The sequence below is a fragment of the Manacus vitellinus genome, unplaced genomic scaffold (genome assembly GCF_001715985.3).
Source record: "Manacus vitellinus isolate BGI_N305 unplaced genomic scaffold, ASM171598v3 scaffold_15_pilon, whole genome shotgun sequence".
NCBI classification, from domain to species: domain Eukaryota; kingdom Metazoa; phylum Chordata; class Aves; order Passeriformes; family Pipridae; genus Manacus; species Manacus vitellinus.
This window is the reverse complement of record NW_021939122.1, coordinates 8432649-8449427: the sequence shown is the minus strand read 5'-3', so window position 1 is coordinate 8449427 and position 16779 is coordinate 8432649. Positions and strand designations below refer to the sequence as shown.

At 39.0% G+C, this 16779-nt stretch overlaps 2 protein-coding genes across 4 annotated transcripts in view; one reads left to right on the top strand and one right to left on the bottom strand.

The window, feature by feature from the left end:
• LOC103763155 (protein FRA10AC1) overlaps window positions 1-16779 on the bottom strand; it is a 37012-nt gene that overhangs the window by 6333 nt on the left and 13900 nt on the right. The window contains exons 1-10 of one of the 2 annotated variants that reach the window (XM_018069169.2): window positions 15669-15764; window positions 11479-11555; window positions 9382-9474; window positions 9252-9297; window positions 8355-8431; window positions 7584-7667; window positions 7021-7105; window positions 3591-3636; window positions 1196-1309; window positions 177-219 (exon numbers count right to left, since the gene is read on the bottom strand). In XM_018069169.2, coding sequence (XP_017924658.1) covers window positions 177-219; window positions 1196-1309; window positions 3591-3636; window positions 7021-7105; window positions 7584-7667; window positions 8355-8431; window positions 9252-9297; window positions 9382-9474; window positions 11479-11555; window positions 15669-15701 — 698 coding nt within the window. In that variant the 5' untranslated portion in view covers window positions 15702-15764. Of the gene's footprint in view, window positions 1-176; window positions 220-1195; window positions 1310-3590; window positions 3637-7020; window positions 7106-7583; window positions 7668-8354; window positions 8432-9251; window positions 9298-9381; window positions 9475-11478; window positions 11556-15668; window positions 15765-16779 lie in introns of those variants that run through there. The other variant, XM_018069168.2, reaches the window with a different exon arrangement.
• LGI1 (leucine rich glioma inactivated 1) overlaps window positions 15887-16779 on the top strand; it is a 30451-nt gene continuing 29558 nt past the window's right edge. The window contains exon 1 of one of the 2 annotated variants that reach the window (XM_018069165.2): window positions 15887-16094. The gene's annotated coding sequence lies outside the window, so the exon portion shown is untranslated. The remainder of the gene's footprint in view (window positions 16095-16779) is intronic. The other variant, XM_018069166.2, reaches the window with a different exon arrangement.

Sequence of the window (16779 nt, the reverse complement as noted above, 5' to 3'; positions counted from 1 at the left end):
TCCCTAACTCTCAGCAGGGACAAGTCAGTGACTTTATAAGAACTACAGAACGTTTATGCTAGTTCAGCATAAATGAAGTTCCTAATCATCTAGGTGAAGTCTTTCCCCTATTTGCTGTTCATCATAACTGTAACCTATCAATAATTCACCCCCCAAATTTTAAAATATTTCATTACCGGTGATGAAAGTTTAGTTTGTAGGAACATTCTGGACATAGTCCTGAAAAAGAGAAAATAAGAACATTGCAGCCATCATTCTGATAAGCATAATTAACAAAATTTAGAAGTAGATCTTTCAGTTCCAGTAGCTTTTCCTTCAAAACTGTAGTTACAATGTAATTGCAGCCAGGATTTAGGAAAATACCACAACGAAATTCTTCAGTACAAACCCGGATTTTACTAAACCTGGAGAAAGATCACAGGTTTAGCATTGGCAACTATTCATTAAAAAAGTATCAGTGCTTATCATGTACAGACATCACATTTTATGGATCTTTGGGGACAGATCAAATTGTTCTATAATAACACTGAAGACCCATAAGCGTCTTAGAGCTTTGCAAGAGACCAAGTGCTCCTACATGGAGTGTCTTGTGCACAAAACAAAAAGCCACCATTAGCTTGTTTTACACAAAGTAACTGTGTAAACTATGGTAAGTTTAATTATGTGATGAATGTATCAAAATATACACAATACTGAAAAAGAAAATCCCAGTCAAGATGCAAGAATGGAAAAGAAATTGATTAAAGATAAGAACTTTGTAAGAAAACATAAATATTAAAATCCGTAGTTGAAGGTGTGCAAGAAGTTGTCTGGTCCAAAACCCTAAGGACTCCTAAGGGTTGTAACTGAATGAGCAATGACAATGCTGAAACCCTCCCTGCAATGTCATATTGTCCATTAAAACTAGACATGCCTGTATACAGAACAGCTTATAATCGATTATTCTAATTTTATGACATCATTCATTATACAGTATGAAGTGGTCAACCTGTAACAACTTCATTATATATAATGATAATAGCTGTTCTCTCTAAATCAGGACCATCATACTACCACCTGTGATTAAGAAAATTATATCCTATTCTGCATTTTTCACTTTGCATGAACTAATATAATTGAGTCTTGTTCGATGGCTTTTAAAGCACGAGATATTTTTCTTCTTTTAAGTGTACATATCCTTGAAGGGCTGACTTACGCAGCTTCACAAGTGCATTCCTCTTTTCACCATGCTCAACGTAACCAAAATTCACCTCCCAGCTCTTCAGGCCTTCTTGCTCATCACAGTGCTTATTTCCACAGGAAAACTGACCTGTAAAGAGGTCAAAACCAGCAAAGTGTGGTTCAATGATTAACATGCATAGGTTTAGGCTTGTTATTTCCAGTTTTGCTCAGTTTTTGATTTTTGTGTTCCATTTCTTTCCAACAAAAAAGAGTGCCAATCTAAAAATAACATCTAGAGTAAGGAAACAATAACAGAGAACAACAAAGCAATCAATCAGTCAATCAATCAAACTTGCCTAATGCTGCCTATTTGCAAAGAAAAACAAAACTGGAACTGTGTTTTGAAATCTATGGATGAAGATAAACTAAGAAATAATAAGCCTAATACTGAACTCTGAAAAAATGAATGTTACTAGGAGACATTCTATACCCTAAATAATTACTTACTTAGTAGTGGTGATGGATTAGGAAGTGTGATACAGACATGCATCTTTAATGACATCAAACTATTGAAAGTATCACGTACATACCAAATGATGCCCACATTCTTATTGCCTATCTAATTTACCTGACACACCAGACATACAACTTGTATTCTAATGACCTTTCATAAACACCTTTCTTTCAAGAAAAGGAAATCCAATTTTGTGAGAAATGATATGTCAGCTTTAATAGCTTCCTTCAGTTCATTATGTGAAAGGCAACAATGATTTTAATACAATTTGCACCTAACCAATGTTGTTTACAGCACTGACTTCCTAATATTGGAGAAATAAAGATACGTATATTCCTTTTGCAGAAGCCTGATTTGTATACAGGGCTGGTAGAAGGGATGTGAAGGATGTGTATTAATAGGCTCACAAGCAGGACTGTTGGTGAACGATTAACCTCAGAAAATTCTGCTTAAGCTGCTAACTAGTGGATTGGCAGTGTCCTCAGATACTTCAGTTCTGCAATGAAACACCACTTGCAATGTGAACATTTGAAGGCACCAGCAGTGGTTCTCATCACCACTATTACTGACACAGCTAAATTAAGTACATACAATGCAAATTATCAGACAGGCAGGTAATAACGTTTTATTAGATTTGAGGAAATCAATTTATATTGCTGATTTATATTTGAAAATAGCATTGAAGACCCACGCCTTTTTTAAAGGATAGTTTAGAACCGCACTCGGGAAGAGAGTCCGACATCCGTGAGCGCGTTGGGTTCTCCCGCCCTCCAGTGGTGAAAGGGAGGATTTATCAACTCTTATATTCCATTGTACGCTTTCCATCAGCATTCCATTAAAAAGCTTGAAACTTGTAATTCTGCACTTTTGCCACATTTTAAAATATGGAGTACCAGATATTAAAATTACAATGCAGCTTTAAATTCTTTTCCCCCATGAAGACATAAAAATAATTTATTTCTCATTTAATTTTAATTATCTTTTTAAAGCATTCAATAAAGCACCAAATGTAACTATCTGGTAACACAATCTGTAGTGCTGAATGCAACATATTACTACAACCACCTTTAGAAGTTCTAATCTTTATAGCTTAAAAATCCCATCATTAATGTTTACACTTCCTAATGTGAAATACATATTTTTAAAAACATAATTCTTTTTTAACTTTCTGTAGTATACTATAATAGAGCTGTTTACAGAATGCAGCTCTCCACAAAACTGTAGCTGAGAGACACTGATCAACAATATCACCCCATACAATTTTCTTGTGTCTGCATCCATGACTTCCGAAAACTACACACGTATGAGGATCCACCCACAGGAAGAGTAATCTATTCATCTCATTTTCTTGCTTGTTCAGCAACTTGAAAATGCCCAAGCACCTAGGCCATGGAATGGGGACTGCTGTGCAAGGTCCCAGTAACACACTGGTAAGAATTCACACACAGAATTAAGCTGCCGATTCAGAAACAGGACTGGGAGACATGATAACCATTCCCACTATTCCCATTGAGGCTTTCAATTCCAATTTAACCTCAAACAGACATCACACAAGAAACTTTGATTAAAAAGTTAACCTTTTGCAGAACAGCATTGGAGAAACTATTAATAAATAATTTCCTGAGGAAATGTACTGAGACACTTCAATTAAGAGTATTCTACATTATCAAATGCGTTATGGTGGTGTTCACTACAAATCTGATCTTTTGAGAATAAACCAAATGTTCTTTTAAGGTTAAAATATGCAGATCAGTGTGCAGTCTAGACCTATGTGCATAAAACAGCAAAGTTGGAAGTTAAGTCAATTTATCGTCCATTATTATCTGATAAACTTATCAGTATTGTCAAATACCGTCTAACAAAATTATGTCAAAAAGCATCAAGAAATGTAATAAAAAATGAAAGATAGCATTACCTTTTCCTGAAATTACTTCTTTCTCATGTCGCCATCTAAATCCAAACTGTTAAGAACCAAAATTAAGTTGTAAATACTCAATGTATTCAGTATCAGAAAGAATCATTTCAGTTGATTGATTTCCTGCATGTGGTTCATCCATTCAATCTCAGTCAGAAAAATTTAATTTCTTTCTCTTTTAATTAAATATATCTCTCTGCCTCTGCTTGCCAGAATGATATTTTATTTATAAAAATACTTTACAGATTTTTATTTTCACAGGAAAGTCTCCATACTGAAAAACAATTACAAAAGCAAAAATATTAACATTTCCAAGTGGAAGACAAGTTGGCCTAGAAATCTGGAAATAAAAACAAAAGAATAAAATGTATTCTATTTAATGACCAGGTGTCAAACAGATTTCATTTCTTGGCAATAGGAGACATTTCCAATCTGTTAAGCTGCAAAACAAAGCAGAGACAGCAAATAAGAACTTTTCTAGAAAAATAAGACAACAACAAGAAGAAAACATTTCAAGTCCAATGCATATCAAAGTAAAGCTTAGATGCAGAGTAGAGCTAATGCAGTTCCCTTGCTGCATCACAAAACTGACAATAGAATTAAACTATCTGACAATACAGACGGTCATTTATCAGCCTGAAAGCTTGCAGACAAGATGCACTGATGGTTCAAAGACAACCTTGACCTAAAAATTTCTTATCTAGGGAAAATGTAAGGAGTAACAGACCCATCAAAAGCAATAGCTGTCAGAACACACTGTCTCTAAGTAGCCTCATACCAGAGGTTCACATTGGCATTTGATTAAAAGGAAAAGATTGTATGTTCTAACCACAAAATGAAAAGTGGGATCATGGATCACAAGGTCCTCTTTGACTGCAGTGCCAGCAACCAAGATGAGTGCAAGTGAGTGTGGGAGCAGCAGAGAAGACCAAGCCAGACCATCAGCAAGGTGAAGGGCCTGGGAGCATGGGGGGTGAGTGAGTCTGCACGGGTCAGCTCTGGGTGTGAGAACACCTCTGTATGTCTAGGGCTGACAGCACAGGGGGTGTGCTGCGAGACTAGGGGAGTGTCAGCCATCTCTGTGCGGATGTGTGTGTGTGTGCATGTGTGTGTGTGTGCGCATGTGTGTGTGTGTGTGCACAGCCATGTGTGCATGTCAGTGAACAGCCATGTGTGCATGTCAGTGAAACAGTCTGAACCAGCAACTGCAATGTGGTTGCACATTTCATATATCTTAGAGCTTCTTACTGTTTTCTTCTGAGCTTCAGCCTTTGACAAGGTGCTCTGCTTATTTTTCAGACCTCAGGAGAGACGCTCCCATGAAACTTGCCCTTATAATTATCCAGTGTTTCGGAAAACATAGTTTTTTCTTGGAAGAAAAATTCCAAAAGAGATCTGAGCTACAATCTCTATGCAGAGATCTTTAGAAAAATTATCTGACTTGAAGACTTTGTTGGAGCAAAACAATTACAGCTGTGAAAAGTCAGATGAGCATGTATGAGCAAGTCTCAATCTGTGCAATATAAACGTTTAAAACATTACAGAAAACTGACCTCCAACTTTACTTTGACACCATCTAAGCAGGATATAGAACCAACAGAATCAAAGAACAGCCCAGGCTGGAAGGCACCTCGACAACCATTGTTGTTCAGCCTTGTTCAACTATTCATGGGAAAGGGGGCAGAGATGAGATTATCCAGCACCCTGTGCAATTGCACCTGCAAAACCTCCAGCTGTGGGGATTGTAACGTGCCACTGGGGAGGTTGTTCCAGCAAATCAATGCTTCCACTTTCTTATATCAATATGAAGTACCATCATATAAAGCATCAACAACTATCATACAAAAAGTTGGCCAGCTAAGAAGCTTGTTGTCCACCCTGCAACCTCTCATAGCACCAGCACTGCAAAACAGAAGGTACAAGGGGCTAAAGATATCCAACAGTTTCTAAAAATGCAGAAAAAAAAAATCAAGGCAGGAAAAATCTGAAAGCACAGACTGCATTCCATCGGTGCGAATGGGATCAGCAGCCCATTTCAGACTTCCAAGAAAAAAGCCTGCTTTGAAATCCTTCTCTACCAAACATAGGCATGGATAAATCAGTAATTGAAAAAAATCTCTTGTTTTTCCTATTTTTCTCAGAATTTCTAAGAAAGGACTTTCATATGATCAGAATGTATTTGAGAACAGAAAGCATAAATATTTTACGAACTACATGACACAGCAGTTATGCTGACATGGCAATTCCAAAAATATAGGTAATGACTTATGTGTATAAATGGGAATTAAGAGTGACCTCAAAGTTAGGACAGACACACTTGAAGTCTGACAGGGAAATACTGTTCACACAACACACATACACAAAAAATCTAGGGCAGAAGGGTTTCCCACAAAAGATAGCAAACACACGGAAACTTGGCACAGCAGTGAAAGAAACAAAATCTGTAAGTCTGCTCCAGGGAAATCAGTTAGGGGACAGAGAGGACATTGAGCAATATGAAACAGCTATAGGAAAGTAAAATGAAATTTACTCAAAAAAAGGAGGGAAGGCATCTTCAGCATTTTAATTTTTGTTAATTTTAATTAAATGTTCACATTTTACTGTTCCAATTGTCTTTAGATGACTATCATCTTTTCTGCCTAATAGAGTTAAGCCCAGTTCTTTCAACTATTTACCAGTTAATGTAGTTTTCAATACTATAAATAGTCTAAAAGAACTATATAGACACTGTTTACAGCACTGGGTTACTGTGTGTTAACATCAAGACACATCTGAGTTAGCTACACTCTTTGCAAAACCACAATAGAAAATTCCTGTATGCTCTCTGACTAAGAAGTTAGTCAGCCAAAAACTTGGAGAAAATAAAGGCTGTTCCAGTTAAGAAGAAAACCTGGTGCTGGAACTGGGCTGTTTCTCTTAAGAAATTCTATTTATTTACAAGGCACATACAGATCCTGTTTCCACAAACAGAAAAAAAGAACAACCAGCAAAAGATGCTACTTTAGAATAGACTTTTCCAAAATTGTTTCTGCCAGCATTCAAGTACAAAACTCTTTTTAGACTTTTTTTTTTTTTAACAGTAACATTCCGGGGTTTTCTAGGCTTCATCTGTTGCTCCTCTCCAAGCAACCTCTGTAGCCTTCTTCCTTTAACCCCTTTGCTTTTTCTGCCTTTTTCACACACAATGTACCTCTTCATAAAACACCATCTGACAGAAATTCTCGTATTCCCACAGAAGCACATTTTTGGGGCAGTGACAATGCTTGGATTCAAACTGCTGCTGCTTATTAAGTAACTTGACAAATTCTCACAACTCTTTCTCTAGAGAAGGGGTACAACATTCCAGTTTCACAACGTATCCACAATTATAAGGCAATTTTTAAAAAGGACATACTTCAAAACCAGTGTGATTTACAATAATTAAACATACCTTATTCTCTTTGTATCTGCTGAGATCTGCTATGCAGTATTCTTTGAACAGTTTATCATAATACTTCTTTGCAAGCCTCTTCTCCCTATAACAAAAGGTATTTTTAATTAAATATAGAACATGACACAATTAACTTTACATTGTAATGACATTAACAAGACATGTTGTTTCATGCAAAGAACACAAGTTGCAGAGAAATGAAACAGATACATGTTTATTAAACTAAGGAGTAATTTCCATAAAATTGGAAAAATATACATAAAATAAATCTGCAATACATACGAAACTATGTTTTTTCAAACTCGGATTTCTTCAGAGTTTTCAGAACAGTCATTTGAATCTCAGAGAATGCACAATTATTTATTAGTTTTTCTGTCATCAACTCATGTTGCCACTTGAGCAATATCGCAATATGAAAGACCTCCTAATGGTCTTTCATTTTCAAATGCATCAAAGATCAAAGAATGATCACTAAGTATGCACAGTAATTCTTATTAGTAGGGGACACTACAAATTTAGTACAAGTGATCTAAAAATAACATGTTCTATAATATTTTCAGTACCAATTCATGTCTGCTTCGTCTTCTTCATTCCACAGGAATCTGTGGTTTTCTCTAATAACATCAAGATCCGTCTTGTCATTTGCTCTATAAAAGGACACACTTTTTTTTAGTACAATGTAATATTAAAGTGAAAAGTCCATGAAATAATAATTTGGTAACCATCAGTATTCCACAGTTATGATCTCCACCCCACAGCATAAAGGAATACATTGCTATGAAATAAAACTACCAAAAATGTATTCCCTGGCATACCTGTTCCCTAAAAACCAAAAAAAACTCAGGGTGGAAAATGGCCACTGCAATTGTGGATGACTTGATCCTATCTGAAAACACTTTTTATACTCTTTATTGAAGACAGTAATTTTAAAAGGCAGTTATATATATCTCTAAAGAAGGTTATCATTATTCTGGACAATGGATAGCACTTCTGCACATTTCAAAAGTATTTCAGACTGTTATTTTGAAGGTACTGACAGATATTTCTCAATGTACCTTCAATTAATGCTCACCTGTCATCTTTCTTTTTGCATAACAAAACAAGAATAATTCAGCTCATGGTAAGGTCTTATCTAAAAAATGAAACAATGCAATTTTGTTTTTTTGGATTTACAATTTACAACTACTGTAGTTACCATTTTTGACCAAAAAAATTAGTAATTTCACACACAGCCACATCCACTTCTGCCCCTAAAGCTATAATATACATTTACCAGCTTGACATAACAGGGAAGCTTTAGGGTCATGAGGGGAAAGTTTGCTAATGGTTCTCACCCAGTTCGTCGGAAGTCCTCTATTTTGCCACCATAGTATAAAATGTAGTCATGCACTAACTTTTTATGTCTTTCATACTGAATAAAGCAATTAAGGATTGTTCCAGAACTTATCTTCTTTTGTTTTACCATAGCTTAAAACTAAAAAAAAAAAAACAAAACCAAAAAACTTTTTGTATACTTAAGAGAAAGACATTTTTTTCCTCACAAACAGTTCAGTAATTTCCAGAAAGAACAGAATTAATTAGCAACTTTTACTTAATAACCACTCATAGAAGCTACTTTCGAAATACAGGAATTCAAGGCAATTTCATGTTTAAAATCTCATTCAGCTGCCAGACCTTTATAAAACTGTCTTCCTTTATCAAACATGCTCTGTACTCATATACACAGAAACTTGGTTTATTTTCTCAGCTGTAATTTAGACAACAGCTTCTCAGTATTGCAGTTTTGGTTTAAAACAGGTTTGTATTTCTGCATTATAAAAATAGTCTGGCTACTAAAATGGAACAATTTATTACATTTTTACCGTCGACATACAAGAGTAAAAGGTTGTATGCTTTAGTTTGGAGATGAAAATCATGGAAAATTATGTAATGCTTTTTAGAATACATTGGCCTCAGAGACATAATTTGAAACACATTTTGTACCACAATTTGAGTAAAATTTGTAATTATTTATTCAGAAAATAAGTCTCTTCAAAAATAAAAACACTATATATGCCTTCTTTTTCAATTAACTTGTATCTCAACAACAAAAGTAGCTCTTTTGAAGAATGACTCAGTATCTGGTACTACACTGTCAACTACTGTCATAACTGAGAAATCCCAGTATTTTACCATAATGGATAACCTGTGCCCCACCTTCAAACTTGAAGAAAAATGAAACAGAAGGATACAGCACTCATCGATATCAAGTGAAATCTTCTTTTTCTTGCTTCTTCCCTGATAATAACAAACATGCTTCAGTGAAAGCTATCTTTCCCTTAAGGTAAACAATATCTCACAAAAGCAGTATATAAAAGATACCTATCACATTCTTCGGCTGCGAATTGCCTGTGAACCACACTGCCTTGCTTTGCTTTTTGGAACGGCTTTACCAGAAGGCCATCTTCCTCTATTCTAAAGGTAGGTGGGAAAAAGGAAGAAAAGTTAGTCAAGAACTTTCCATAAGCAATAGAATTTCCATATGCCAAACCTTCCACTAACTTGATTAACAAAAACTGTTATATTGCTAGTTTCTACATGAATGAAACAAAACTTCAGAACCAATATCAGCTTGGACTTTACCTCATTTGCAGAACAAAATCAGAAAGGCAATCACTTACAGTTAGCATTTAAAGGAAAATGCTTAAAACAGCCACTTGTAATATTTATTTTTATCAATACTATCACTATAGAACCACAATGAAAAACCTCCGAAGTTTCCGAAGTTTCACTCTACATTCTAAGTCCTCTACAAATCTCAGCTACAAATCTCAGCTACACAGCAAAGTAGGAACAGAAAGGACAGTGTGCTCACTGATTGAGAGTGACTGCTAATAACCCTATCCCATCCTTCCATGCCAATGGCCCATCACCTCATTAAACAGCTCTGCCTCTTGTAGTGCAATCACATGAATCAAAATTTAAAACTCAACTGCCATGTTGTGAACCATACTTGTTCTAAAACATAGAACTAAAAATACCTTAAGAATTCAACAAAGTAATGAAAAGTTAAATATAAAGAGATGCATTTTAGCTAGTAAAAGGTATATTTACTTAGTTTCATTCATGAGTAGAGGTGAAGAAAAGATTTTTCCATAATCATCAGCTGACAGAAAGAATGGAAGTCAGAAACTTGAGAAAGCAAGCCAGAGAATTTGTATTCCAAGCTATGGAATAGAAGTCTAGAAACTAAGGGCATCATTTGCTCAAAAGGATCTGTAAGCACAAAATTCCCATAAGGAGACTCCATAAAACAGCAATTTGGAAAAAATTTAAGACTACTATTTTCCTTAAAGTGAAAATAAATATCATCATAGAGCAAGAAGATATATACATAGAGTGAACCCACATAAGAGCCCTACTGGGAATCAGCAGTAGTGTGCCAGAACAAGGATAACGATGGTATTTCTGAAAGGCTCCTGATGGTTAGTTAATATTCCACCTCAAAAGTGGAAGGGTAGAATGTATAATGGCCTTCTAAAGAAAACAAAATCTGAACAAAACCAGTCACTGTTTTAATGGAGAACAGCTATATTTATAAAATAAATGAAACACCACAATGCCTGCTCTTATTCCAACGATTAAAACATGAAATTTTTTTCCCAGAATGCAGTCAGACACTACAAAATCCATTCTTTCAATTTTTCTACAAAGGAAAATATGCAAGTGACCTAGGAAAGTTTCCAGAAAGTCTTCTTAAATAAAGTCCAGTAAAAAGCAAGGGAGAGACAGGAAAAAGAAAAGTACATGCATAATGTGGGCCAAATGTTCAGTATGGTGCAGAAAGTGTCAAAGGACTATACTGCCAAAACAAAATAAATACATAAATAAATAAAAATCTTTACAATATAAGGAAATCAGACTACAAATTTCCAGGTCACTAATAGTGGGAACTACTGAAAGAATTAGCAAATATCTTATTTGCAGTTACACTTCAAGGATTGAATACAATACAATTCACCAATTCCCAGGTCTCTTCACAAATTAAATAATAAAGAAGTAGCATTAGTTCTTCACTTTATATGTTTTATATCTACAAAGCCTGCTACCACTTGGCCTTTTGTGCCTTGCTCTCCTAGCAGTTCCATTTGTCCTGATGGATTCATAGTGAAGTGAACAGTGCTGCCAAATCCCAGCAGTGGATACTAATGCTTGGAAAAACGAAACACTCTGCTCCAAGAAGTGAGGAGGATATAGACAACAGATGGAGATGGCAGAACAGATCTCAATCAGCTGCCCCTAGGAGATGACAAGCTTTGGCAAGCTCGACATGAGGAGATGCAGAAATCAAAGAGATTGATTTTTTCAAAAACCATTTCAACACCAGACTTTACATACAACAGCATCATCTTCTATGCACACTAAGAGGCCATTTGCACAAAATGTGTAATGCAAAGTGTTAAGTCTATACTACATTACCTTTTAGTTTTTTGCAGAGACTTCTCTCCACTCTCCTCATCACTGAAATCAGAATCATAGCCTCCATGGCCATGTGCCTGAAAATAATAGACCAGTCAATATATCTGCTAATGTAACATGGATATGGCATAATTACAAATTAGTACTGTCTATCATGTATAAATAAAAGAGAAAGACAGAGAGGAAGCAAAAAAGTGCAAATTCTCACATACGTCTAAATGAAGCCAAATTCAACAGACAATGCAGAGCATATTCCAAATAACACAGGGTAAAGAAAGACACTGTCAATCTGTCTAAAGATCCCTCTATAAATAATTTATATGCAGATGTCCCCATATTTAATCTTCGCATAGATGCAGAAAACCAAAAGTATGATAAATACCTTTGGATTTTAATTTCAATGTTCCTTATATAAGAAAAAGGCGAGTATTCTCCCCAGAAGCAAGTCTTCCAGGGGGCTGGAGGACAGCAACCAATATGCCCACATTATAAACAAAGAAAGATGGGAACAAAAGTTTCTTGGGCTGTGGTACAGCGTTTTAGAACATTAGATCTTATACTGGTAACTGGAAATCTGATTGAAACTGTAACTAAAATACAAACCAACAACATGCCTGCAAAAACATACCACCTAATCAGCACAACATTCCCACCAGAAAACGAAGTCTTTTCCATAAACTTTGGGACTACAATGTCAAATTAATGTCTTCAGCAACCAAGCACTGACTGATGCCCAGATACATCACCTTCATTTTTCAAGGGACAATACTTCGGCAGAAGCAATGGTTTAAGTAGATCCTATCTCCTCTCCCTCACTCTTACTCTGGTACCTTCCTTCCAGTCGCCCAGTTACAGTTGTGAAACTACACATGAACCAGACAAAACAACTCACCCAAGTTACAAAGGAACCTATCCAAAAGGAGTATTTTAACTCAGGTCAGTTCCCTGACAGTTCATCCAGAGCCCCTGCAACCAGTTACACCAGCCAGCTGAAGGGGTAGCACAGGGAGAGTGTAGCCAGAGCTGGGAACTGCAGAAACCAGCACAGACACCAAAAAACACTTTTACACGACTGAGGTAAAAACAAGAGGGAAGGTTATTACATATCTGCAGGTGGAAAGGCTCAAACACACACTACCTAAGTATCTTGGTAATTCAGACTGTGAATGAGAAAAGAAACATATTTGATTCAGCTGATTCTTACATTACGTACAATCATAGCCCTCCTCAGACAAAAAGCTGAGAAACACAAACTCTGCAAAAAAGACACATCTCCTCAGGATAATTTTGATGAGGTGCCTTCTCTACTGACCCCAACAATCGATTTGTATCATGCAGAGTATGTAAAACACTATCTTATCAAACTGACAGTGAAGGATTGGTTTTAAGATTTTTTTAATTTTTTTTTTATTATTGCTAATAATAAACTAATACCGTAATGTTCCTTCCACTCTTGAACTCTTCTGAAGAATACATAGCTTGCATATACTTATATATTTGAACAAAAGCAAACCAGAACTTTCTGATTTACCTTTATGCTTTCTATTTCCCAAGAAACAGAAAAATTATCAGTTACCAGACACACAAACAAACAAAAGTGCAGCAGATGTCAGTGGTTGTCATGCACTGGCAAAAGAGCAGCAATGGTACTAAGTTCCATAGCTGAGGTGGTTCTAATAGCCAGCCTACCACTACTTTTATTAACGAAGCTTATGTGGTCTTTAGAAAAGGCTGAATACTCTAAGAGTGTGCAGAAAATATATTTATATTTGGCCTCTAAATTAAAAAAATATGATGGTAATCCGGGAATGTTTTAAATAGCAAAAGTAATGCTTCCCAGATGAACACGGAGCTTCCTTCACACTCAAAAGGGGAGAAGGTCCCAGCCAACACAATGAGCATGAAAGTCAACATGAGACAGAAGTAGTACAGAAAAAGGCTGAAAGAGGAAAGACCAAATGAAAGGAGATTTTCACTAAGTAGTTGACCTTGGATGATGGGGCCCAGGAAAGAAGTAGACATCCTCAGTAATCAGCTCTCAGCTGATTCCAGGAATGATTAAAACAAAAAGAAAAAAAGACACAAGAAAAGCTGGTCCAACAGAATCATACTGTAGGGCTCTCAGAAGTTGATGACTGCCTTTTGAAAAGTTAACTGTGAATATAAGGGCAAGTATGGCTAAGGCAGGCATAGGCTGCTCTTCTGACAGGAAAACTCCACAGCTTCAGACATTCCTCTGAATCACTACAATAGCTCACAGATAAATTCAGAGTGAAAAAGAATACAACCCATGACTGACGTCCTGACACTTCTAGGTCACTCCTCCTTCGAAGGCAACAGCAGATGGGCAGGTACTGCACTGAAGCTGAGTTTGGCATCAGCAGCTCCAGCAGTGCCGGATGGCACTCGTGGAGACTGGGACTGAACAATTACTGACCTGATGCCTTAGGATGATATCAAGATGACCTGACTTTTAGGTAAAACATTTCATTAACTCCATCAAAGAATCGCATCCATAAATGAATCTTTCCATTTTGGAAGGACAATGTAAACACACACCTGCTTCATACTGTAAAATTTCATGACAGATTTCTTCCCTTCCCCACAAGAAAAAAAACCCCAGAGAACAATCCCAGATAAAGAAAATGTATTTAACTGTAGTAAAAGAGGGGCAGATACCAAAGCTTTGTGCCCAAGCTAGCAGATGTAGACATGGGCATGCAAAATTGTCAACAATATTTAAAATAACTATTTTCACTATTTAATAAACCCTTTAATATAAACTTTGCTTTGATGGAATTTGTCAGAGACTCAGAATGCTTCTGGTAAATTATTAATGTAAATACCAAGTGTTTTACCAAAATGCAAACCTGAAAAGGTATGTAACTTAAATGGTACCATGTATTTTGCCTGTTGCATCAACTCTGAACTTTTTATTCTCAAACAACAAAACAAACTGAAACCACAAAATTAAAACAAATACCAATATGTTCTGGGGTACATTTAGCTCACATTTAAGTAATCCCAACATCTTGGATTAACTAATAATGAAACAATCGGAGACAGAACAGAGTCTACTTAACTTAGGAGTCCTAAACCCCAGCAATTTAAACACAGTAAATAAATGAATGCTGTCCACAGCTGATGGCAGACATAGATACCAACTCTTGATTTCAATATAGGACACTACAGATTCCCCAGCACTGCATTTACAGCAGGTATTTGCATCCAGAGAAGGCACCTCTCTAATGAGGTAAATGCACACTAGTGAAATGGACACATCACAGTTCATGTTGACTCCTGACCACAACATACAGCTGAACACAAAAAAGCAGTTAAAAAAGAAAAAAAAGTCAAAACAATCCTAGACAAAAATTCCCAACTCGTGGTTCCTGACCTCAGCCCTAATCTTGCTACTCCCGTCATAAGCGTCACTCTCATCCTTCCCTTTATCTGCCCAGCACACAGGTCTGTGCTCATGTCTGCTCACAGCCCAGATGTGGCCCGGAACAGGCCCGAGTGCTCGTTTTGATACAAACTACTCTGGGAAGGACTGAGGGGAGCGTGGGATCTCTAGGGGGGCTTGACGAGCCATCCTGTCTGGATAAAGAGTGCCATGTGTGAAGTCAGAATGCTTCACCGTAACACACTCTTCCCACCCTGATGTCTATGAGGCTTTGTAGCCGCAACTTGGGGGAAAAAAACCTGAGAGTAAATTCAATTCGCTTCAAATTTACTCTTCCTTGTAGAATCAACTACAAGGAGTGCTTGCATATACTGTACAGTGAACGGCCCTGACAAAGAGAAAAGCACTCACAAGATACTGCCCCTTTATTAAAACTACGAAAGAAGCAGGAGTAAAAGGTAGACATCAGAAGACCACGACAGCGAGGATTAGAATTTCGTGGAGCTCCAGGGAGAAAAGTCACATCGAACGCCGGCCCGTGTGGGTCCGACGCGACTTTGAAGCCGTTCCCATGTCCTGGAAGCCGCCCAGTCCTCTCCCGGCCCGCCTGACCCGTCTCCCACCTCCGGAGCGCGGCACGGCCGCGAACCCCGGGCAGCCCGTCCGGGGAGGCGGCGCGGCCCTTCCCCGCCCGCCCCGCCCCGCCGCCATGGAGGCGCGGCCTCCGCCGGGCCTGTCCTTGCCGGGCCCCCTCCGTTCCCCCCCTCCCTCCTGCCCCACTCACGGCCGCGGAGAGGCGCAGCTGGTTGGGCTCCATGCGGCGGCGCGACCAGGCCCGCCTGCGCCGCCCGGCCCTGCTCCCGGAGCCGCACCGCTCCGCCAGCCGCTCCCGGAAAAGCGGGGGCAGAGGCGGAGCGCGCCGCGCCGGGGGCTCTTCCCTCCTCCCTCCCTCTCTCTCCGCGGCGGCGGGCGGCGCGGGGCAGCGGGGCGGGAGGGCGAAGGCGAGCCGGCACGGGAGGGAGGGGAAAGCGCTCATCTGTTTAGGGCGAGGGGAGTCTCCCTGCCCGGAACCCGGTGCGCGGCCCCGGCTGCCGCGGTCTCCGCCTCTGGGAAGGTAGGATTCGGCCGCAGGGGCTCGGAGAGGTCTCGGCGCGCCCCTCTCCTCCTCGCCCCGGTTCGCCCCCGCACCACCCCCGGCGCTTTCGGGCAGGTCAGTCCCCACTACGGGGGGCACCGGCTCAGACCCGGCTGCGGGCACCGGGGCCCGGCGGAAAGGGTCCCTCGGGAGGGGTGGGGGAAGGGGGGGACGGCGTTCTAGAGGGGACCCCCGAGGGAGAAGGGGACGCCCCAGGGAGGAAGGGCCCCGGGAGGCGCTCCGCGGCGGGCAGCAGTTGCCAGGCGTGCCCGTGTCGTGCGGGAGGTGCGCGGTGCCCTCGGCGCGGCACAGCCTCGGTACGGCGTTCTGTAACTCCGACTCTGCTTTTCGATCGCATCCCGCAGCTAGAAGGACAAAATGTGACCCAGAACGTATGTGACCCAGTTTCTCTGTGAGGACCGACGGCAAGTGGGCAATAGAGTTTTAGAGCCTGCGGGTTGTATCAGAGAGAGGAGCTTTATAAACTGAAAGTGTTTTCTGATAAGGTAGCTGGGAAGTACCAATCTTCAGCATTAAGTCATCAGATACAGCAAGTAGCTGTCAAAGTGTTAGTTTCCCATCAAACACAATACCTGAACCAGCATTTTGACTGCTGAGCTCTGAAATGCTTTAATCAATCCATCATAGATACTTTCTTCTGGACTGCATCAAAGTTTCCATTTGTGTTATTGATTTGGATTCTTAAACCACAGATACACTTAATACAGGGAAATACTTAAAATACTACTGCTGTCCTTGC